We start from the raw sequence: 23,723 nt of genomic DNA, 5'->3' as shown, positions 1-23,723 counted from the left end.
GTGTGTGGGAGGGTAGGTGTGTCATGACAGGTGTGTGGGAGGGTTGGTGTGTCATGACAGGTGTGTGTGAGGGTAGGTTTTCCGTTACAGGTGTGTGGGAGGGTAGGTGTGTCATGACAAGTAAGGGTGGAGAGGTGTGTCATGACAATTGTGTGGGAGGGTAGGTGTGCCGTGACAGGTGTGTGGGAGGGTAGGTGGGCCGTGACAGGTGTGTGGGAGGGTAGGTGGGCCTTGACAGGTGTGTGGGAGGGTAGGTGTGCTATAACAGGTGTATAGGAGGGTAGGTGGGCCGTGACAGGTGTGTGGGAGGGTAGGTGGGCCGTGACAGGTGTGTCATGGCAAGTGTGTGAGTGGGTGTGCCATGACAGGTGTGTTGGTAGGTGTGCAGTGACATGTGTGTGGGAGGGTAGGTGTGTCTTGACAAGTGTGTGGGGGTGTGTCATGACAGTTGTGTGGGAGGATAGGTGTGTCATATATAGGTGGAATGGGGTAGGTGTTCCGTGACAGGTGTGTGGGAGGGTGGGTGTGCCTGACAGGTGTGTGAGAGGGTTGGTGTGTCATGTCAGGTGTGGAAGGGTGTTGTACCGTGACAGGTGTGTGGGAGAGTTCGTGTGTCATCAGGTGTTTTGAGGGGAGGGTAGTGTGCAGTGTGGGAAGGTAGGTGTGCTGTGACAGGTGTGTGGGAGGGTTGGTGTGTCATGTCAGGTGTGTGGGAGGGTGTCGTGACAGGTGTGTGGGTGTGTGGAAGGGTAGGTGTGTCATGACAGGTGTGTGGGAGGGTAGGTGTGCCGTGACAGGTGTGTGGGAGGGTAGGTGTGTCGTGACAGGTGTGGGGGAGTTGGTGGTGTCATGACAGGTGTGTGGGAGGATAGGTGTCATAACAGGTGTGCGGGATGGTAGGTGTTCCGTGACAGGTGTGTGGGAGGGTAGGTGTGCCGTGACAGGTGTGTGCGATGGTAGGTGTGACATGTCAGGTGTTTGGGAGGGTAGATGTGCCGTGACAGGTGTGTGGGAAGGTAGGTGTGCTGTGACAGGTGTGTGGGAGGGTTAGTGTGTCATGTCAGGTGTGTGGGAGGGTAGATGTACCGTGACAGGTGTGTGGGAGAGTAGGTGTGTCATGACAGGTGTGTGGGAAGGTGTGTCATGACAGGTGTGTGGGTGTGCCGTGACAGGTGTGTGGGAGGGTAGGTGTGTGTGTGGGAGGGTAGGTGTGTCATGACAGGTGTGTGGGAGGGTAGGTGTGTCATGACATGTGTGTGTGACAGGTGTGTGGGAGGGTAGGTGTGTCATGACATGTGTGTGGGAGGGTAGGTGTGCCGTGACAGGTGTGTGGGAGGGTAGGTGGGCCGTGACAGGTGTGTGGGAGGGTAGGTGGGCCTTGACAGGTGTGTGGGAGGGTAGGTGTGCTATAACAGGTGTATAGGAGGGTAGGTGTGCCGTGACAGGTGTGTGGGAGGGTGGGCCGTGACAGGTGTGTCATGGCAAGTGTGTGGGAGCGTAGGTGTGCCGTGACAGGTGTGTGGCAGGGTAGGTGTGCCATGACAGGTGTGTTAGAGGGTTAGTGTGTCATGATAGGTATGTGAGAGGGTAGGTATGCCGTGACAGGTGTGTGGGAGGGTAGGTGTGTCTTGACAAGTGTGTGGGAGGGTAGGTGTGTCATGACAAGTGTGTGGGAGGGTAGGTGTGTCATGACAGGTGTGTGGGAGGGTAGGTGTGCCGTGACAGGTGTGTTAGAGGGTAGGTGTGTCATGACAAGTGCTTGGAGGGTAGGTGTGCCGTGACAGGTGTGTGGGAGGGTAGGTGTGCCGTGACAGGTGTGGGGGGAGTTGGTGTGTCATGACAGTTGTGTGGGAGGATAGGTGTGTCATAATAGGTGTACGGGAGGGTAGGTGTTCCGTGACAGGTGTGTGGGAGGGTAGGTGTGCCGTGACAGGTGTGTGAGAGGGTTGGTGTGTCATGTCAGGTGTGGAAGGGTAGTTGTACCGTGACAGGTGTGTGGGAGAGTTCGTGTGTCATGTCAGGTGTTTTGGAGGGTAGGTGTGCCGTGACAGGTGTGTGGGAAGGTAGGTGTGCTGTGACAGGTGTGTGGGAGGGTTGGTGTGTCATGTCAGGTGTGTGGGAGGGTAGGCGTACCGTGACAGATGTGTGGGAAGGTAGGTGTGCCGTGACGTGTGTGAGACGGTTGGTGTGTCATGACAGGTGTGGTGTGTGTGACGGTTGGTGTGTCATGACAGGTGTGTGGGAGAGTAGGTGTGCCGTGACAGGTGTGTGGGAGGGTAGGTGGGCCGTGACAGGGGTGTCGTGACAAGTGTGTGGGAGGGTAGGTGTGCCGTGACAGGTGTGTGGGAGGGTAGGTGTGCCATGACAGGTGTGTGGGAGGGTTAGTGTGTCATGACAGGTATGTGGGAGGGTAGGTATGCCGTGGCAGGTGTGTGGGAGGGTAGGTGTGTCTTCACAAATGTGTGGGAGGGTAGGTGTGTCATGACAAGTGTGTGGAAGGGTAGGTGTGTCATGACAGATGTGTGGGAGGGTAGGTGTGCCGTGACAGGTGTGTGGAAGTGTAGGTGTGACATGACAAGTGCGTGGGAGGGTAGGTGTGCCGTGACAGGTGTGTGGGAGGGTAGGTGTGCCGTGACAGGTGTGGGGGGGAGTTGGTGTGTCATGACAGGTGTGTGGGAGGATAGGTGTGTCATAACAGGTGTGCGGGATGGTAGGTGTTCCGTGACAGGTGTGTGGGAGGGTAGGTGTGCCGTGACAGGTGTGTGCGATGGTTGGTGTGTCATGTCAGGTGTTTGGGAGGGTAGATGTGCCGTGACAGGTGTGTGGGAAGGTAGGTGTGCTGTGACAGGTGTGTGGGAGGGTTAGTGTGTCATGTCAGGTGTGTGGGAGGGTAGATGTACCGTGACAGGTGTGTGGGAGAGTAGGTGTTTCATGACAGGTGTGTGGGAAGGTAGGTGTGTCATGACAGGTGTGTGGGAGAGTAGGTGTGCCGTGACAGGTGTGTGGGAGGGTAGGTGTGTTATGACAAGTGTGTGGGAGGGTAGGTGTGTCATGACAGGTGTGTGGGAGGGTAGGTGTGTCATGACAGGTGTGTGTGAGGGTAGGTTTGCCGTGACAGGTGTGTGGGAGGGTAGGTGTGTCATGACAAGTAAGGGTGGATAGGTGTGTCATGACAAGTGTGTGGGAGGGTAGGTGTGCCGTGACAGGTGTGTGGGAGGGTAGGTGGGCCGTGACAGGTGTGTGGGAGGGTAGGTGGGCCTTGACAGGTGTGTGGGAGGGTAGGTGTGCTATAACAGGTGTATAGGAGGGTAGGTGGGCCGTGACAGGTGTGTGGGAGGGTAGGTGGGCCGTGACAGGTGTGTCATGGCAAGTGTGTGGGAGCGTAGGTGTGCCGTGACAGGTGTGTGGCAGGGTAGGTGTGCCATGACAGGTGTGTTAGAGGGTTAGTGTGTCATGATAGGTATGTGAGAGGGTAGGTATGCCAAAACAGGTGTGTGGGAGGGTAGGTGTGTCTTGACAAGTGTGTGGGAGGGTAGGTGTGTCATGACAAGTGTGTGGGAGGGTAGGTGTGTCATGACAGGTGTGTGGGAGGGTAGGTGTGCCGTGACAGGTGTGTTAGAGGGTAGGTGTGTCATGACAAGTGCTTGGAGGGTAGGTGTGCCGTGACAGGTGTGTGGGAGGGTAGGTGTGCCGTGACAGGTGTGGGGGGAGTTGGTGTGTCATGACAGTTGTGTGGGAGGATAGGTGTGTCATAATAGGTGTACGGGAGGGTAGGTGTTCCGTGACAGGTGTGTGGGAGGGTAGGTGTGCCGTGACAGGTGTGTGAGAGGTGGTGTGTCATGACAGGTGTGGAAGGGTAGTTGTACCGTGACAGGTGTGTGGGAGAGTTCGTGTGTCATGTCAGGTGTTTTGGAGGGTAGGTGTGCCGTGACAGGTGTGTGGGAAGGTAGGTGTGCTGTGACAGATGTGTGGGAGGGTTGGTGTGTCATGTCAGGTGTGTGGGAGGGTAGGCGTACCGTGACAGATGTGTGGGAAGGTAGGTGTGCCGTGACGTGTGTGAGACGGTTGGTGTGTCATGACAGGTGTGTGGGAGAGTAGGTGTGCCGTGACAGGTGTGTGGGAGGGTAAGTGGGCCGTGACAGGGGTGTCGTGACAAGTGTGTGGGAGGGTAGGTGTGCCGTGACAGATGTGTGGGAGGGTAGGTGTGCCATGACAGGTGTGTGGGAGGGTTAGTGTGTCATGACAGGTATGTGGGAGGGTAGGTATGCCGTGGCAGGTGTGTGGGAGGGTAGGTGTGTCTTCACAAATGTGTGGGAGGGTAGGTGTGTCATGACAAGTGTGTGGAAGGGTAGGTGTGTCATGACAGATGTGTGGGAGGGTAGGTGTGCCGTGACAGGTGTGTGGAAGTGTAGGTGTGACATGACAAGTGCGTGGGAGGGTAGGTGTGCCGTGACAGGTGTGTGGGAGGGTAGGTGTGCCGTGACAGGTGTGGGGGGGAGTTGGTGTGTCATGACAGGTGTGTGGGAGGATAGGTGTGTCATAACAGGTGTGCGGGATGGTAGGTGTTCCGTGACAGGTGTGTGGGAGGGTAGGTGTGCCGTGACAGGTGTGTGCGATGGTTGGTGTGTCATGTCAGGTGTTTGGGAGGGTAGGTGTGCCGTGACAGGTGTGTGGGAAGGTAGGTGTGCTGTGACAGGTGTGTGGGAGGGTTAGTGTGTCATATCAGGTGTGTGGGAGGGTAGATGTACCGTGACAGATGTGTGGGAGGGTAGGTGTGTCATGACAGGTGTGTGGGAAGGTAGGTGTGTCATGACAGGTGGGTGGGAGAGTAGGTGTGCCGTGACAGGTGTGTGGGAGGGTAGGTGTGTCATGACAGGTGTGTGGGAAGGTAGGTGTGTCATGACAGGTGTGTGGGAGGGTAGGTGTGTCATGACAGGTGTGTGGGAAGGTAGGTGTGTCATGACAGGTGTGTGGGAGGGTAGATGTGCCGTGACATATGTGTGAGAGGATAGGTGTGTCGTGACAGGTGTGTGGGAGGGTAGGTGTGCCGTGACAGGTGTGTGGGAGGGTAAATGTGTCATGGCAGGTGTGTAGGAGGGTAGGTGTGCCGTGACAGGTGTGTGGGAAGGTAGGTGTGCCGTGACAGGTGTATGGAAGGGTAGGTGTGCCGTGACAGGAGTGTGGGAGGGTAGGTGTGCCGTGACAGGTGTGTGGGATGGTAGGTGTGTCATGACAGGTGTGTGGGAGTGTAGGTGTGCCATGACAGGAGTGTGGGAGGGTAGATATGTCATGACAGGTGTGTGGGAGGGTATGTGTGTCATGACAGGTGTGTGGGAGGGTAGATGTGACGTGATAGGTGTGTGGGAGGGTAGGTGTAGCGTGACAGGTGTGTGGGAGGGTATGTGTGCCGTGACAGGTATGTGTGATGGTAGGTGTGCCGTGACAGGTGTGTGGGAGGGTAGGTGTGTCGTGACAGGTGTGTGGGAGGGTAGGTGTGCCGTGACAGGTGTGTGGGAGGGTAGGTGTGCCGTGACAGGAGTGTGGGAGGGTAGGTGTGCCGTGACAGATGTGTGAGGTGGTAGGTGTGTCATGACAGGTGTGTGGGAGTGTAGGTGTGCCGTGACAGGTGAGTAGTAGGGTAGATGTGCCGTGACAGGTGTGTGGGATGGTAAGTGTGCCGTGACAGGTGTGTGGAATGGTAGGTGTGCCGTGACAGGTGTGTGGGAGGGTAGGTGTGCCGTGACAGGTGTGTGGGATGTTAGGTGTGCCGTGACAGGTGTGTGGGAGGGTAGATGTGCAGTGACAGGTGTGTGGGAGGGTAGATGTGCCGTGACAGGTGTGTGGGAGGGTAGATGTGCCGTGACAGGTGCGTGGGAGGGTAGGTGTGCGATGACAGGAGTGTGGGAGGGTAGGTGTGCCGTGAGAGGTGTTTGGGATGGTAGGTTTGTCATGACAGGTGTGTGGGAGTGTAGGTGTGCCATGACAGGAGTGTGGGAGGGTAGATATGTCATGACAGGTGTGTGGGAGGGTAGGTATGTCATGACAGGTGTGTGGGAGGGTAGATGTGACGTGATAGGTGTGTGGGAGGGTAGGTGTACCGTGACAGGTGTGTGGGAGGGTTGGTGTGTCATGTCTGGTGTGTGGGAGGGTAGGTGTGCCGTGATAGGTATGTGTGATGGTAGGTGTGCCGTGACAGGTGTGTGGGAGGGTAGGTGTGTCGTGACAGGTGTGTGGGAGGTAGGTGTGCCGTGACAGGTGTGTGGGAGGGTAGGTGTGCCGTGACAGGAGTGTGGGAGTGTAGGTGTGCCGTGACAGGTGAGTGGTAGGGTAGATGTGCCGTGACAGGTGTGTGGGATGGTAGGTGTGTCGTGACAGGTGTGTGGGATGGTAGGTGTACCGTGACAGGTGTGTGGGAGGGTAGGTGTGCCGTGATAGGTGTGTGGGATGTTAGGTGTGCAGTGACAGGTGTGTGGGAGGGTAGATGTGCCGTGACAGGTGTGTGGGAGGGTAGATGTGCCGTGACAGGTGTGTGGGAGGGTATGTGTGCCGTGACAGGTGTGTGGGATGGTAAGTGTGTCATGACAGGTGTGTGGGAGGTAGGTGTGTCATGACAGGTGTGTGGGAGGGTAGTTGTGCCGTGACAGCTGTGTAGGAGAATAGATGTGCCATGGCAGGTGTGTGGGAGGGTAGTTGTGCCGTGACAGGTGTGTGGTAGGGTAGATGTGTCATGGCAGGTGTGTGGGAGGGAAGGTGTGCCGTGACAGGTGTGAGAGGGTAGGTGTGTTGTGACAGGTGTGTGGGAGGGTAGGTGTGCCGTGACAGGTGTGTGGGAGGGTAGATGTGTCATGGCAGGTGTGTGGGAGGGTAGGTGTGCCGTGACAGGTGTGTGGGAAGGTAGGTTTGTCGTGACAGGTGTGTGGGATGGTAGGTTTACCGTGACAGGTGTGTGGGAGGGTAGGTGTGTCATGAAAAGTGTGTGGGAGGGTAGGTGTGTCATGAAAAGTATGTGGGAGGGTAGGTATATCATGACAAGTAGGTGTGCCGTAATAGGTGTGTAGGAGGACGTGTGTTGGACTTGCAGGTGTTGGAGGCGTGTCGATGATATAGACGGATAATGTAGAGTGTAGACTATATATTCCACGGCAGCCGTTTTGAATATCATTTGCCTGCGCCACTAACGGGCTGCGATCGTCCACCAGGCCCCTCCAAAAGCCTACTGGCGCCATGGTCATCAAATACAAAAAGTTCAACCCTCCTCTTACTGACTGCTTTCTACCCCTTAAAGTCTACCCCAAATTGCTTCCCTTCCTATCTTTAGTCACATTTTTATGCTAACTTTTGTATATACTTCATAACTGCATGACTACCCCTTTCCGGGGCCTCGCTGCACACGATTGTTTACTCAATTCCTCTCTGTGCTGCCCAGCCTCCAGACACAAGTTAATATAGTATCATTGCCCAACAGTCATCATATCTTCCCTTTCACTGATGAGCTCTGTAAAACCTATTTTCTTTGACTTAAATCCTTTCAAAAGCGCGAGTATCATAACAGCAACCAATTTTGTTTATTCGGATTTCATTTTGTCCTCCATCGGGAGCAGTGTTTTTCGGATTTTTGTTTTTTTTGTTTTTTGTTTTGCCTTGATTCTGCATCTTTCATTATATATGTATAAGTATATAAATAAATAAGAGATTAAAAATTTTGTTCAAGGATTCCGTGTTGCCTTGTCGATCATAACCAGTCTGTTGTTTGCCACAATGCATGGAGGAGGAGGACGACACGAGAGGCTGACTGAATCTTTGCCACACAGGTACTGGAATGCCTGCTTTCTACTGTCCTTACGTATTTGGTCTTTCTTTTTTGCGTCTCCTGCCGATGAAATTCAATAAAGCTGGCATCCTTTTTTTGGAGGAGGAGTAGGAGGAGGAGTCAAGTTTATCTAATACATTTACACGTTGTTCTCTTCTTTTTACTGCTTTCCGTTTCTCTCCCCATTGTTGTCGCACGCATGAATAAATCGCAGAGCACTATTTTTTTATTTCATTCAAATCTCGTGTGGCCATGTTGCTATATTATTTTTATTCACTGTGTATCAATTACTAACGCGCAGAATCAGCTCTTATCAAGTTTCAACATTTATTGATAGAGAAACAGTCTCTTCGTGTTGCGGTTTTGTTATCCTCACGACCTACACTTTTTTTTCCTTATTACTCTCTTCTACCTCATCCATTCACCTCGTCTTATTTGTATAATGTTCTGGTATAACTTTTGCTAGCATTCATTTTAACACCTTAATATTTAGTTTCTTCCTTCTTAATCCTCTCTCTCTCTCTCTCTCTCTCTCTCTCTCTCTCTCTCTCTCTCTCTCTCTCTCTCTCTCTCTCTCGTTTTCTCGTATCTCTTCATAAAACTCCTCTTCTTGGATTATCCATTTTTTTCAATTATCTTCCCTCTCCTCCCTACACCCTTCCTTTCCTGTCTCCCCTGCCAATTTTCTTATCTCGCCGCACGTCTCCTCTACCTCTAGTCTATAGTCATTATCATCATCTGGCTTTATTCTCCTTTTCGTTCATTTTTTTGTCCTTAATTCAATCTATCACTCATCTTGTTTCCCACTTCATACATTCACGTTTTCATTCATCTATTCTTTCCATTTACTGGTCAATGAACATCGTTTTTTTTTTATCTTCTTATGTCTCCTTTTTAGTTTCTCCTTTTCTCCCCAGTTCTCCCTTATCTTCCTATTTTCCTTGCTGTATAGGGTCGTAGGGACCTTAGACTATCTGAAATGGGCACCGGCTATCTACTCCCCTTGTCTCCCTCCCCCCTCCGGTGCTCCACGTATCCAAAGTTGCAGAAGTTAGGGTTGACAGGCGGCTTGTGGCTGGTCTTCGGACACTCGACGGTTGTTGAAAATAGTCACCCATTGATGAAACGGAAACGTGAACCCAGAACCCGGCGTTTACTGCTTCCCGTACTTCTTTACTTCCTATCTTTCATTCCCCCGTGGCCTGTGTGTTTTATTTCCTCTCGTAAACTCCCTTTATCTCTCCTGCCCTAGAATATGTTTTTTCCCTTCCCTTTCACGATTCCCTTCCCTTTTTACTTTAACCCCCTCCTATTATTGTTTCCATTATCTCGAAAACCACTTCTTCACTACCTTTCTCATTTTTATTTTTTCTTCCCTCCTTTCTTTTCTTTTCCCTCAACCTCTTATCCTTTCTCAATAATTTCCTGATCTTTCTTATACCTGTTTATCCTTTCTTCCTAAATATGTTTCCCTCACCCACATTTTTCCTCTCCACAGTTTTCTTTACTTTTCCCACGCTTTCTCCTTCCTTTCAACACCTTACTCTCTTCATACACTCGTTGCTATAAAACAAAGTCGGCTCCTCGAGAGCTGGTGGCCCTAATCCTTCAAGGATGGACTCGCGGGCTTGGTATCATTGCTTGGGTGACGGTACTGCGCTCTCATTGGCTGATTCTTAACTTGTTCTAACGTGCATAAAATTTCTACTAAAACCCATTTTGAGCTGTAAGATAACAGATTGCACAGATAAAAACTAATGGAATAATATCATTATTGATGAATATGTGCCTTTTGAACTATTATGAATAAAAATGATATGACCTTCACAACAAAACTAAGTCGGAATTCACGTAAACGGACAATATCCAGCGACGGAAGCGACTGTTAAGGCTAGACTTTTTTTACTACTTTTAACTACTACAAAGTGCAAGGCTACAGTCTTCACAGTGTCATTCGTTAACTCATTTACTAAAAGATTTCTTGGTACATTTTTAGTCCTGGCTTGGTCATAATGTGTATAGTGTGTTCCATTTCATCTGTCCACCAACAAAGTGGGAATTTTAATAGATGTGGCACCTACGCATTTGTAGTTCGTGAATACGTGAAAATCAACTGTTGTGATAGACATTTAATCTTATTTTTCAATAATATATTTATGTATACAAAAAATAACTCAGTCGTTTACATCGATAATCTAACACACACACACACGAAAATACAAACTGGTATGAAATAACTTAGTCATCATGCTCGAACGATCTTTGGTTTTTCAAATTCATTGACTGATAGCTCATTTCAGGTATATTAAAAGACATCTGGCTCTGCACGTGCAAATAAAGGGTATCTTAATAATCTGATGCATGTAAATAATGATTAATAACCAAAATAACATGAAATAGTAAGTAGTAACTGTTGAATGCGATTTTAGGCTGTTTCGAATATTAGGCTACCCATGCTGTTTACATGCAACACATCAAAATTCCTTATGTATAGACGCTTGCAGAGTCGGATGTCACTTTATGTAGCTGAATGAGATGAAAGATGGGTATCTGAAAGGCTATGAATCGTTCGAGTATGATCAGACTATACTGTTTGATATACAAGTTGTTCTTTCGTGTGCTTGTATTGTGATTATCGATGCAAATCGGCACGTTTGTGGTTCATAAAAGATGGCTTGAGGGTTTTTTATATGCACAAACATTCGAATATATCTCTGGAAATATAAAGTAGATCTTCACGCAATCACGAACTAACAATGCGCAGTTGCAACATCTACGTTCGCGAGTGGACAGACGGAATGAAACTGACCATAGTGATGCTACGTAGTCATAACGTAAACATTGGCTTAAGGCAATAACTTTTTCTTCTCTTTCATCGTGCTATCATTAATCCTGAAATATATTTCCATTATTTATGGTAATACACTAATAAATAGCCATAAGGAAGAGCGATTATAAGAATAACTACATTTAGATACTAACAGTGTTGACACAGGTATTAGAAAGGGAGAGATAGTAAGCTATGTCACGACTAACATACTTTGCCGCAGGTTAGATCTAGTAAACAACAGCCAATGAGCGGCCCAGAGACCATCACCCAAGCAATTCCTAACCCCCCACACCTGACAGCCTTTAAGCACATTTCCTTCTTTCCTTTCTCGCACCTTACCCTTCACACCTTCCCTTTCCCACACCTCTCCTTACCCTTTCATCCATTCCCTTCCACACACATGTTTTAACTCTTCCACACCTTCTCTTTCCAACTCCTTTTCTTACCTCTCCACCCCTTCCCTTCCACTCACGTGTTTTAACCCTTCACACCTTCCTTTCCCAACACCTTTCTTACCCTCATACACCTTCCCTTCCACACACCTGTTCTCGTCTCTCCAGGTGGATGGACAATCTGGAGCTGAGTTCGGAGCTGCTGGCCAACATCACCACCGATCTCCATCACGAGTCCCGCACCGCCATCCTCACCCACGTGTAAGTGTTTGCAAGTGGATGGGAGTGGAGAGGACGTATTCACCAACTCGTACGCACAATTCCCGTTAGCACTCATTAAAAAAAAAACATTACCAAAAAAAAAAGCTGCGGTATAAAGACGATCCACTGTCAATACAGAAAGTGTTTATCGGTCCTAAACTTAACATTTTCTATACCTGCTCAGTATATCCAGTTTTTCAAACGAGTACTAATTGAAATGCTGATTACAAATTAGCAAGCAAACAGTGCGTGGATAAGTGAACGAGAGGAGGAGCAATAGTGTGAATGGGAAATGGAGGACGAAAGGAGGATGGGGGACTGGAAGAGCGGGGAACAGAAAGGGGGTAAGCTAAACATGTATAGGGAGAGAGGGAAATGGGGAACTGAATGAACGGAAAAAAAAATAAGGAGAGATATCAAGTGCCTTGAAAGGACTAACAGGGGATGGAACAGAATGTGACAAGTGATGGGGTGAGAGGGGAAAGGGAGAGGGAGGAATGGGGAACTCGGTGCACGGAGAGGAAGAAAGAATTAATAGGGGAAACGAAAGAACTGACAGGAGATGGAATATATTGAGACAAGGTTTTGGGGAATGGACAGACTGAGAATATGGGGAAAAGGAAGGGAGAGAAAATGCATGGAGTGGATTCGTGGGGAATGGGAGGAACAGACAGGGAATGCCGGAAAGGTAGTAAAAGGGAAATGGAAGAAAGAAGAGCAGTGTGTTCAAAACTAGTGTGATGGAGAGAGAGAGAGAGAGAGAGAGAGAGAGAGAGAGAGATAGCAATTGTTGGCATTTTTCACTAACTTTGGCAACAATTCTCTGGTTTTAATTTGTTTCCCCACAACGACCTCTGAAGGAAAGTTTGTGGAGGTAAAGGAAAACGGTAAATAGTGAAAGGAAAGGAATGAAAGGAGATAGAAAATGGGGAGGGGCAAAAGGAATTATATGAAACAGAGGAAGGAAAGACGTTGGACTGAGACTAGAGGGAAGGGTGAGGACACGTGATGGGTAAGAAGGGAGAGGAGAGGAGAGGACAAGGAAGGGAAGATATCATGAAGAGATGAGTGAGGGGAAGGAGGGAAGGATGTGGTAAACAGTAGTTCAAGAAAGCGAGTGTTTATTCTGTTTTTGTTCTGTATTTTACTTTGCTCTTTTAGTATATTTATATTTTGTGTAAGTGACGTTATACTATTTGTTTGAGTGTTTCATGTTCGTTATTTTATTACGAAGGGGGCCAAACAATTATTTCAGGCTCACATTTTTCATGTATTTGAGTAATGACAAGAAATTCTAACACCAAGTAATAAGGAAACAATGTTACGAAAATTCACAAACTTTTGTTTCTTCACGTTTTTCTTATTTTTAAACTCCCCATTTTCTCTTCTCTGCCGCCTTCCTGTCACCTTTTCAGTTTCATCATTTCTGTGTCCGTCCCACGCTGCGACTGTTCCTTACAATGCCTGAACAAAAGTCACACGCTCAATACATACCTCCCTAATGCCACACTTTCCTCTCCGGCAGTTTCTTCAAGAGGTTCAGGTACTGCGGTTACTTCCTCGATGTGCCCGACTGTAGCCCCAAGACTGACGGTAAGTGATCCCTTCAGTTCACCTGTCTCTAAATGGCCCCCGCTCACCGGCAACACCCACATTTCCTATTAAATGTTCCCCCTACTCATCTATTACTCACCTGTCTCATCAAGCTCCTCCTCCAGCTCATTTATCACATTAAGTGGCTCCCTCATGTTCACCTGCACCTCGCCTGTATAAGTGGTTCTGCCGCACACCTCTACTTACCTACCCCTGACCTGTGAATCTTAGTGTCTTTCCTGTTTTCTCCTGAGTCTTGCCTGTTTTGCCTTCTAAGTAGTCTTCCCCATAACTCACCTTCGCTTCCTACTAATTTTCCTCAGATGGTTCCTCATTCTATCCATATCCCTTTTTTTTTTATAGTTTATTTACATCCCCTTTCTTTCCCACCCTACAACATATTCCACCCTTTTTTTTATTTCTTCTTTGGCCTCAAATTTTACTCCATAAAATTTCGAGTTTACTTTCTTGGTTCATCTTTCTCTCTCTCTCTCTATCACAAACTTCTCTTCCTCTTCCTCCAACTTCTCCTCCTTCTCCACCTTCTTCTCCTCCTCCATTTCTCTTCCTCCTCCTCTTCCTCTTCCTCCAACTTCTCCTCCTTCTCCACCTTCTTCTCCTCCTCCATCTCCTCCTCCTCCATCTCCTCCTCCTCCTCCTCCTCCTCCTCCTGCATTAAACTACAGGCCCATACGTTTGACATCAGTGACAGGAAAAATACTCTAAAAGATTATTAGAGACAAACTTGTTTAGATTCTAGAAAACAATAATGTAATTTCCGACACCCAGCATGGCTTCAGAAACAAACACTCCTGCCTAACGAATTTATTAATTTCTTCCAAGGTATATATAAGAACCGAGATGCCTACATCCCCAGTGATGTTATATACCTGGACTTTCAGAAAGCCTTCGACAAGGTACCGCACGAGCGACTCCTTAGGAAACTGCACTCGGCGGGCATTGGAGCCAATCTGATCGCGTGGATAAGAGATTGGCTCACCGACATAAAACAACGAGTACTACTCAACGGACAGCCTTCCAATTGGCTTCCAGTCACTAGTGGAGTGCCTCAAGGGTCAGTTCTGGGACCCATTCTCTTTATCATATATATCAATGACCTCGAAATCCACAATATCAAAATCTGATGATGAGACCAAGGTGGGTGGAAAGACCCTCACAAAGACCAACTGCGAAATCGTTCAGAAAGACCTCAATCACATTATCGAATGGTCGGAAAAATGGTAAATGTCCTTTAATGTTGACAAATGCAAAGTCATGCATATTGGGTCCAGAAATAGTAACCACATATACATCATGAATGGGAAACCTCTGGAGGCGATGCAGGCGGAAAGGGATCTTGGAGCCACTATCAGCAGCTACCTGAAACACGAGAATCACTGTAAAAAAGCATATCAGAAAGCCAACACTATGCTCGGGTTCATAGCGAGGAACTTCGAGTGTAAAACGCCAGACGTGATCCTATCCTTGTATAATTCCATGGTAAGACCGCACCTCGAGTATGCAGTACAGTTCTGGTCTCCTAATTTCAGAAAGGACATTGATTTACTGGAAAGGATTCAACGACGGGCCACGGAGAAGATTCCAACCTTAAAGGCTCAACCGTACGAGGAACGACTCAAGCGACTCGATCTCTTTACAATGGAGAAAAGACGCCTACGAGGGGATATGATTCAAGTCTTCAAGTACCTGAAAAAATTTAGTAACGTCGATTACTCCAAATTCTTTGAACTGCAAACCAACTCAAGAACTAGAAATAACGATGTAACACAGACATTGGAAGGAGTTTCTTTTCAAACCGAGTCATCCGCCACTGGAACAATCTTCCCTCAGAATTAGTAAATGCGAATACCATCAACTCTTTCAAATATATAATCGACCGTCATTTCGTTGCGTCGGAGTGGCTGTCGAGCAGATTAAATCACCAAAGCGGTCGACAGAGTAACAGCACCGCGATGCAATGCAAGATGGCGCCACTATAAACACTCGCCTGCGCCAGAACGGGCTGGGCCGACCATCAGGACCTACCGGAAAGAAGCCTTGGACCGACCATCAGGATCCACCGGGAAGAAGCCTACCCGACCATCAGGCTGCAATGAAGAAAAAAAAAAACAAAAAAGGAGGACGCGAGTTCAATCCCCGCTCGGTGCCACCAAGCTGGGATTTTTCAGCAGCCGCCGAGTGGCTTAAAACTACCTATGTGCTGTCCAGAAGACCACCTATCAACCTGGACTCTAAATTCTAGGATTAAAGATGAGCTCCGGGAGGGCAGCATAAGCCAATGCAAGATGGCGCCAATATAAACACTCGCCTGCGCCAGAACGGGCTGGGCCGACCATCAGGCCCCACCGGGAAGAAGCCTTGGGCCGACCATCAGGCCCCACAGGGAAGAAGCCTACCGGCGCTATAGGCCGCTACGTAAAAAAAAAAAAAAAAAAAAAAAAAGAGCCAATAGGCTTTCTGTTGCCTGCATTTCCATGTTTCCTCCTCCTTCTTCTTCTCCTCCTCCTCCTCCTCCTCCTCCTCCTCGTTGTCGTCCTTCGATAATCATATCCCCAGTGACGTTATGTATCTAGACTTTCAAAAGGCCTTTGACATGGTACCACACGAACGACTCCTCTATAAATAAACCGGCGGGACTAGGAGACAATCTAATTGCGTGGATGAAAGATTGGCTCGACCTCCGAGTGACTCCCGGTTACAAGTGGAGTGCCACAGTATTCAGTGTTGGGATCCATAATCTTTATTATATATTTCAACGATCTAGAACTAGGATTAAAATCTATCCTTTCTAAATTTCCCGACATCACAAAATTTGGTGGAAAGACCCTCACGAATGCAGACTGCAAAATCACCCTAAGACCTAGACCAGATCACTCAGTGGTCAGAAAAGTGGCAAATGTCCTTGAACACTAATAAATGTAAAGTAATGCACTTCGGGTGCAGAAATAGTAACCACGCGTACTACATGGGTGGGAAATCACTACAGGTAGTGGAGGAGGAAAAAGGCCTCGGAGTGACGTGAGGCAAACAAAAACTGCAAGAACGCCTGCAAGAAAATATATACTATGCTCAGGTTCAAAGCGAGGAACTTCGAATATAAGACTCCAGGAGTTATTTTGTCTTTGTATATTTCGTTAGTTAAGTCCCCACCTGGAATACGCCGTGCACATCTGGTCACCTAATTACAAGAAAGACATTCAAAAATTACTCGAGAGAGTACAGCCGCGCTCTACGAAAATGATACCATCGTTGATGACGTAACCATACAAAGAATGACCCAAGCGACTCATTCTCTTTACGTTGGAAAATAGACGATTGCGGAAAGACCTGATACAAGATTTAGTCTTCAAGTACCTGAAAAAACTCAGCAATGTCGATCACTCCAAACTTTTCACACTACAACTAACTTCTAGTGTAAAAAGCCAGACGTGATCCTATCCTTGTATAATTCCATGGTAAGACCGCACCTCGAGTATGCAGTACAGTTCTGGTCTCCTAATTTCAGAAAGGACATTGATTTACTGGAAAGGATTCAACGACGCGCCACGGAGAAGATTCCAACCTTAAAGGCTCAACCGTACGAGGAACGACTCAAGCGAATCGATCTCTTTACAATGGAGAAAAGACGCCTACGAGGGGATATGATTCAAGTCTTCAAGTACCTGAAAAAATTTAGTAACGTCGATTACTCCAAATTCTTTGAACTGCAAACCAACTCAAGAACTAGAAATAACGATGTAACACAGACATTGGAAGGAGTTTCTTTTCAAACCGAGTCATCCGCCACTGGAACAATCTTCCCTCAGAATTAGTAAATGCGAATACCATCAACTCTTTCAAACAACCAGGTATACTCAGAGTTTCCAGCCAGCGGGTGATCATATAATGTATGGTACGGTTTCTGTCGAGATGCTAAGCGCCCAAATATTTCGATAAACTTCGTCGAAGGCGACACTAATACACCCAAAGCAGGTACTGAATAAATAACTTGTAATAGTTACACTTTAATATAATAAGTGACATCATTTTTAATAAAAATGTAGCTGATCATTTGCGTTTTTTTTTTTATAATTATTTCTAAACGAGATAAAATATATGCCGTCCGGAAGCCTATGCTCATCAAAAATCGTTATTGCATGAAAGCCCTGCGAAATCAAGCAGAAATGGGCTTTAAAAAAAAAAATATTAACGTTACAAAGTAACACAAATAAAGAACAAACAACAGCAGAACTGCTGGTCCTGACGAGGCTGTTTGTGACAAGCTACACTAACTATCTAATCAAAGGTGGAAGATGAAGGACAGCAAAGGCGAAGGCTCCTCCCCACCCCTCCATCCCTCCAGCCAAAGCTGGCAGGAAAGGAAAAAGAACCATGCAGAATGGAAAAACTGCATGGAATTTATGTAGGAAAGAGGAAATAACTACCATTACTGCTACCACTAACCGGGCGATAAAAGCAGACAAGGACACCAGTATTCGAAAGAACTTAACGTTATTACGACAATGAGTAATATCTTAGCTGCTGGTTGGATTCAAAATACTTGTCTAATCTATTATTGAAGGCCGTAACTGTTGTATTATCAACGACATCACAGGGTAGAGAGTTCCAAACATTAACAACTCGATTGAAGAAGAAGTGTTTAGCTTCGTGCGACGATAATCTTTTACCACTTATCTTCAAATCGTGATTTCTTCTTGTTCTATTTGATCGATCAATTGTAAAGTAATCTTCTGCATTAATATCACTGAATCCTTTAAACATATTAAACACTTCTATTAGATCGCCTCGCATTCTTCGTTTTGATAGGCTGAATAAATTTACTTCTTTAAGCCTTTGTTCATATGATAAATTTCTCAACCTAGGAATCATCTTTGTTACTCTTCGTTGAACCCGTTCCAACTTTTCTATGTCTTTTCTGTAATAGGGAGACCAAAACTGTACACAGTACTCTAGACGGGGTCGAACCAATGAATTATACAGTTTTAATATTATTTTTTTCCGATTTATTATTAAAGACTCGTCCAATGAAGCCAACCAATTTGTTTGCAGTTTTAACTACCTCTGGACAATGCTGACCGGGCTTTAAATCGCTTGATATAGTAATTCCAAGATCCTTTTCTTTACTTACTACAGAAAGTTGTTGGCCATTCATTACGTACCGAACGCGATTGTTATTTTTTTTCTGATGTGCAACACTTTACATTTGTCAACGTTAAATTTCATTTGCCATTGATTGGCCCAACGTGCAAGTCAATCTAGATCTGATTGTAAGGCTTCTTCGTCAAGTGTCGCAGTTACTTTACTAGCAATTTTTGTGTTATCAGCAAATTTTGATACTTTGCAAGTGAGCCCATCATCGATATCATTAACATAAATTATGAAGAGCATGGGGCCAAGCACTGATCCTTGAGGTACGCCGCTTCTGACATTGAGCCAGTTGGATGTAACACCATTTAGAACTACTCTCTGTTTCCGCTCAGAGAGCCAGTCCACAAGCCAATTGTGAATGTTACCCGAGATACCGTGCGCCAATAGTTTGCTGAGCAATCGTTGGTGGGGGACCTTATCAAATGCCTTTTGAAGATCCAGATATGATATCTACTGATCTGTTTTCATCGAACACCTCAAAAATATAATGAAAAAAATCAAGTAAGTTCGTTAAACAAGAACGTTTACTACGGAAGCCATGTTGCAAATTGTTTATTATATTATTTTCTTCGAAGAATTTCACCATATTGTCGCGAATGATAGTCTCCATTAACTTACAAACAATTGATGTCAGGCTAATTGGTCGATAGTTTCGTGGATGAGACTTGCCCCCCTTTTTGAAAATTGGTGTGACATTTGCTACTTTCCAATCCGACGGAACTTTTCCGGCTGTTAAAGATTTATTGAATATGATGGAGAGCGGTTTACAAATTTGATGTTTGATTTATTTTAAGACCCTTGGAGTAATTTTGTCTGGACCAGGAGCTTTGCTTACTTTAATCTTTTCAATTGTGCGTAAAATGTCACTTTCTACGATGAGCACGCCACTTAACATCTTTTCGGTCCTTCTAACCTCCGGCGGTTGAGGTGATAAACAATCTTCGTCGGTAAATACGGATGCGAAAAAGTTATTTAGGATTGTAGCCATTTCATTTTCATCGTTCGTATGGTTACCATTGTCATTAGCAAGCGGTTCGATACCACAAGTGAGTGACTTTTTATTATTTACATTGCTAAAAAAATCTTTAGGATTAGATTTACTTGTTTCCGCTATATATTCTTCAAGATTTTTCTTGCTTCTTTTTATTAATTTCTTGGTTTCGCGGCGAATTCTGTCCAACTCTAGTTTGTCAGCCTCACTCTGAGTTGATATGTATCTACTATATACGCGTTTTTTAAGAGATAGGCTATTTTGAATTTCGTTATTCCACCATTTGGGTTTCTTCTTAAAAGCTGAATGTCTGTTACGATAGGGTACGCATATGCTTATGGCATTGTTCAATATTGTGGCGAAGGCCCCCCAAGATTTATCAGTATCTGTTTCCGCCGAGATTTTAGTCCAGTCAGAACTATTTAAAATTGATCGAAGTCTTACGAAATTCGCTCTCTGATAATCAGGCACCTTTTCTTTACTAGGAGTTACTTTACTTTCTTTCATATTGATACTGAATGTGATTGTTCGGTGATCGATAGAGCTAAAAATTGGACCAACATTTACTTCGTAAACTAGATCAGCTGTCGTTGAAAAGATAAGGTCAAGTATATTATATTCCCGAGTCGGTTCTTGAACGTGTTGATGCAAATCACTTTCTAGTAAATTTGTGTACAGGTCGAGCCCTGTATGACAGTTTAACGGTTCACCCCATCTTTTCACTGGCAAGTTAAAGTCCCCAACAATTACTGCCTCGCAACTGCTACTTGTTTCTAATAATAATTCACTTAATGTGTGGTCGATATCAAGAGTCTGCCCTGGCGGTCTGTAGATAAGTCCAATTACTATTTTACGAGATTTATTTTTAATTTCAATGAAGACCGTGTCTACATTGGTTATGATATATGTTTTCACGGATACTGGATGGAGAGAGTTGTGGATATAAAAGATAACGCCTCCACCCCGTCTGTTCTCTCTTTCATGACTAAATATGGTATAATCCGGTAATCTATATTCCGCAATGAAATCTCTATTTGAAGTGTCTATCCAAGATTCTGTGACTCCGATGATGTGATAATGATTTGTAGCTGCGAGGACTTCTAAGTCTTCAAATTTGTTACGTAGGCTGCGAGCGTTTACATAGCAAGCTTTAATGTGATTCGAGTCGGGGGTTTTGCGGGTTGAGTGCTCCCTTACGGTGGAGCTGCTGGTGTTCTCGCCTCCGCGTTTTTTGGCTTTCGAAGAGCCACTTGGTCACAGAGCAGCCTCCCGAAATGGGCTGCTCCAACAGGGTTTAAGTGGATGCAATCACCAAGGAACAAGTCTGAATCATAGTAAAAACTGTTCCACAAGTTAGCGAAATGGGCGTTTTCTTGTGAGCAAAGGGACTGAAGTCTGTTGTTTGTGCTGAAGGCCTTACTGTAAAAGCTAGATTCGGCACCGAACTTCGGGAGGACTCCTGAGATTATGATGTTACTGGCATCCGTTTTACGTTTATACTGCTTGATCATGTGGCGGTATTTCTCAAGCAGTTCCTCAAAACGGGTTGTCTTTATGTCATTTGTCCCCGCGTGAATGACAAAGAGGGTGTTTCGGTCGACATTTCTCGTGACATCATCGCACGCTGCGGTGATGTCCAGTCTGGCACCTGGATAGCAGTAACGTTTTCTGCGGCCGTTTGATGAACGACCACATAACTCAACCAGCTATCCACGCACCATGGAGTCCCCAACTAGGCGAGTCTCATACTCATCCTCCATGGTGTCTGTCAGCACCTGGAACCTATTGAAGGTAGTGGGGGTCAGTAAATCCTTGGTTGCCTGCTTCGGTTTGGCTCCATACCTTACAGGTTGGAACCCGATATCCTGCGAAACAGGAAGAGAAGCGTTAAGTGGGGCAGGCTGGAAGTTATCCTGTGAGGCAGGCCGGGAGTTAGCCTGTGAGGCAGGCTGGGGGTTAGCCTGTGAGGCAGGCTGGGGGTCAGCCTGTGAGGCAGGCTGGCGGTTGTCCTGTGAGGCAGGCTGGGGGCTAGCCTGTGATGCAGGCTGGGGGGTTTGCCTGTGAGGCAGGCTGGGGGTTAGCCTGTGAGGCAGGCTGGGGGTTAGCCTGTGAGGAAGGCTGGGAGTCAACCTGTGAGGCAGGTAACACGTCCTCCCGTGAACCAGGAGGGTCGTCTGGAGAGGGCACAGTCTCGGTGGAGGGCCTCTCCACCATCGATGGTGGAGTCACTGCCACATTATTTGAAACAAATTCCTGAAGGGCTTCGAATTTCTTTTCAAGATCATCATGTTTGACTTTCCATACAGTCACAGCCTTCTGAAGTTGTAATCTTTGAACGCAGGGGCGGCAAGTTTTACTCAGCTGGAAGAACTGAGCTGCAAATCGTCCGGGACAGACGTCACACTTAAGGTTCGAAGGCATTGTTAGAAATTTAAGCGAGTTAACAGTTTGGGCAAATATTAAAAGGGCTTTCGAAATAACTTAAAGTGTGACCATCAATTGAATTGGATAAAAATTGTGCATGGAAATTAGATACTGCTGTGTTAGATGCCTCCAACACTGGGAGTTCGCTCCCACAGGGTCTTGAAAACGCCTCAAAGACCAATCGATTGTCCTGAGCCTCGGTCACGAGATAAACTTTCACAACCCGGCGCTTTTCAGCTATTATCCTCGAAGTTTTGTCCCATAGAACGAGGCCGGCGTAGTCACACAGATCAGAGCTGGCAAGGGAGGAGAGGAACCAGCAATTCGTTCCCACTTTCCGAAACGTCTAACCCAACTCTGCGACCCTTTCGAGACCTGGCCAGTGGCACCTGTCACCAGGTGTTCTCCACCAACTCTAGAGAGTATCAGACGCCCTTCCTGAGACACCAAAAATCTGAAATATTCCTTGAGTATAAGAAAAATCCTCAGAAACTCCAGCTAGAAGCCGGGAGGTACAACCTCAAATGGCCCACGTAAGACATCTCTTTCAGGAGAAAACAAGAACCAGCTGTTATGCAGAATAGGGATGGGAGTACCGTCGATAGAGGGGAGGGACGGGGATTTCACACCGACAACTGGTTTCCAGGGAGGCTTTTAAGTGTAGAGGTCGCCACACTCCTCTACACCGCAGGCCTAAATAATTAGGCATGGTCCAACTGACTAGGACCCTAGAACTCCAGCCATTGTCTCATAAAGAGATCCTCTGCCTGCTGTCCAATCCACCACTGCTGCTGCCCAGAGGCTTCACCGTGACCCTGGCACGGGAGACAGATCAGGTATTACACCTTGTCCACGGGTGACCTGAGACTATGCAAGGAAGGGTCGTCTAGTTCCCTGAGGTGAAAACACTTCACCCGCATACCGCATACAATATCTGCTAAGTACCTGCTTTGGGTGTATCAGTGTCGCCTTCGACGAAATTTATTAAGAAACATTTTAGGGCGTCAAGCAACTCGACAGACACCGTCACAACACAAGGACGATAAGGTATCCCCCAGTGTTAGTGTCTCCGTGGGGTCACCGGCTTTCTCTTCCAACATGTTATACTCCGCCCTCAGCTGACTGCTCGTTGTTGTGTGAGATGGACCAAGACCCTGGATGGACGCATGCCGCTACCAGAAGGGTGGGAAGGTCAAAGGTGATGTCGTTTAAGGCCAGGAGTTAGGGTGGAGTGAAACACTATTGGAGCGGAAGTCAGTGTCGCTCACGGAGATCAAATAATGTATGGTATGGTTTCTGTCGAGATGCTAAGCGCCCAAACCTCGTCGAAGGCGACACTGATCCACCTAAAGTAGGTACTGAGCAAATATTGTAATGCAAAAATTTGTTTTTAAAGCCCATTTCTGCTTGATTTCGCTTGACTTCCATGCAAGAACGATTTCTGATGAGGTTAGGCTTCCGGACGGCATTTATATTCTCGGTTACAAATAAATAAAACAAAAAGAATGACCAGCTACATTTTTATTAACAAGTGTCACTTATTGAATTGAAGTGTAATTGTTACAAGCCCCAGAAGAACACAGGTGATTTGCGATAATTAAAGGAATAATTCAAGCGTCTTGGGCACAAAGACCTAGTCGGTTGTGACACCTCGTAAGGATGAATACATCCCATTCAAGCGAATCGATTCAGGATTCAGGATCGGCAGAAGCTATTTATCAAACAGAGTCGTCCGCCACTGGAATAGCTTTCCTGCAGTGATAGTTAGTGCGAAAACGATCAACTCCTTTAAGAATCACATTGACCGTCACTTTGCTGAGTCGGGAGTGAACTAAACGTATCCAAGAGTACGTACAGATGTGTTTTGATCTTTTCGCAGGTCAGTCTAGTGGCTGACGGACTGCATTAAAGCGCTAAAAGCAGGCAGCCTCGCAATGAACCAACAGGTTTTCTACTGCCTGCTCGTCCGTGTTTCCATGTTAAAATGTCTCCATGTTTCCTCCTTGTCCTCTTCTTCCTATCATCACCATATCTCCTTAAGCTCCCATTCAATTCCAAAATTCAATCATACCAATCCGTCGCCCTCTTTGACCACGGACTGATCTGCGTGTCCCTTTGATTGCTCCATCCAGACTGGTAACACGACTAATCACAGGTACGTACGCTGCCGCATGTCACAGGGGAGGCGACTATAGGTTCAATGGGTGATTGTCAAGTCAGCCTTAGATTTCAGAACTTCAAGTAGATCACTTA

The 23,723-nt window shown here is 46.8% G+C and overlaps 1 protein-coding gene across 1 annotated transcript in view; it reads left to right on the top strand.

Moving 5' to 3' along the window:
* LOC127003109 (relaxin receptor 2-like) overlaps positions 1-23,723 on the top strand; it is a 179,145-nt gene that overhangs the window by 137,728 nt on the left and 17,694 nt on the right. The window contains exons 13-14 of the mRNA XM_050869523.1: positions 11,201-11,293; positions 12,819-12,886. Of these exons, the coding sequence (XP_050725480.1) occupies positions 11,201-11,293; positions 12,819-12,886 (161 nt within the window). The remainder of the gene's footprint in view (positions 1-11,200; positions 11,294-12,818; positions 12,887-23,723) is intronic.

The sequence above is a fragment of the Eriocheir sinensis genome, chromosome 24 (genome assembly GCF_024679095.1).
Source record: "Eriocheir sinensis breed Jianghai 21 chromosome 24, ASM2467909v1, whole genome shotgun sequence".
Classification (NCBI taxonomy): domain Eukaryota; kingdom Metazoa; phylum Arthropoda; class Malacostraca; order Decapoda; family Varunidae; genus Eriocheir; species Eriocheir sinensis.
Note: the sequence above shows the minus strand (reverse complement) of the source record. Positions and strands in the feature narration are given on the sequence as shown.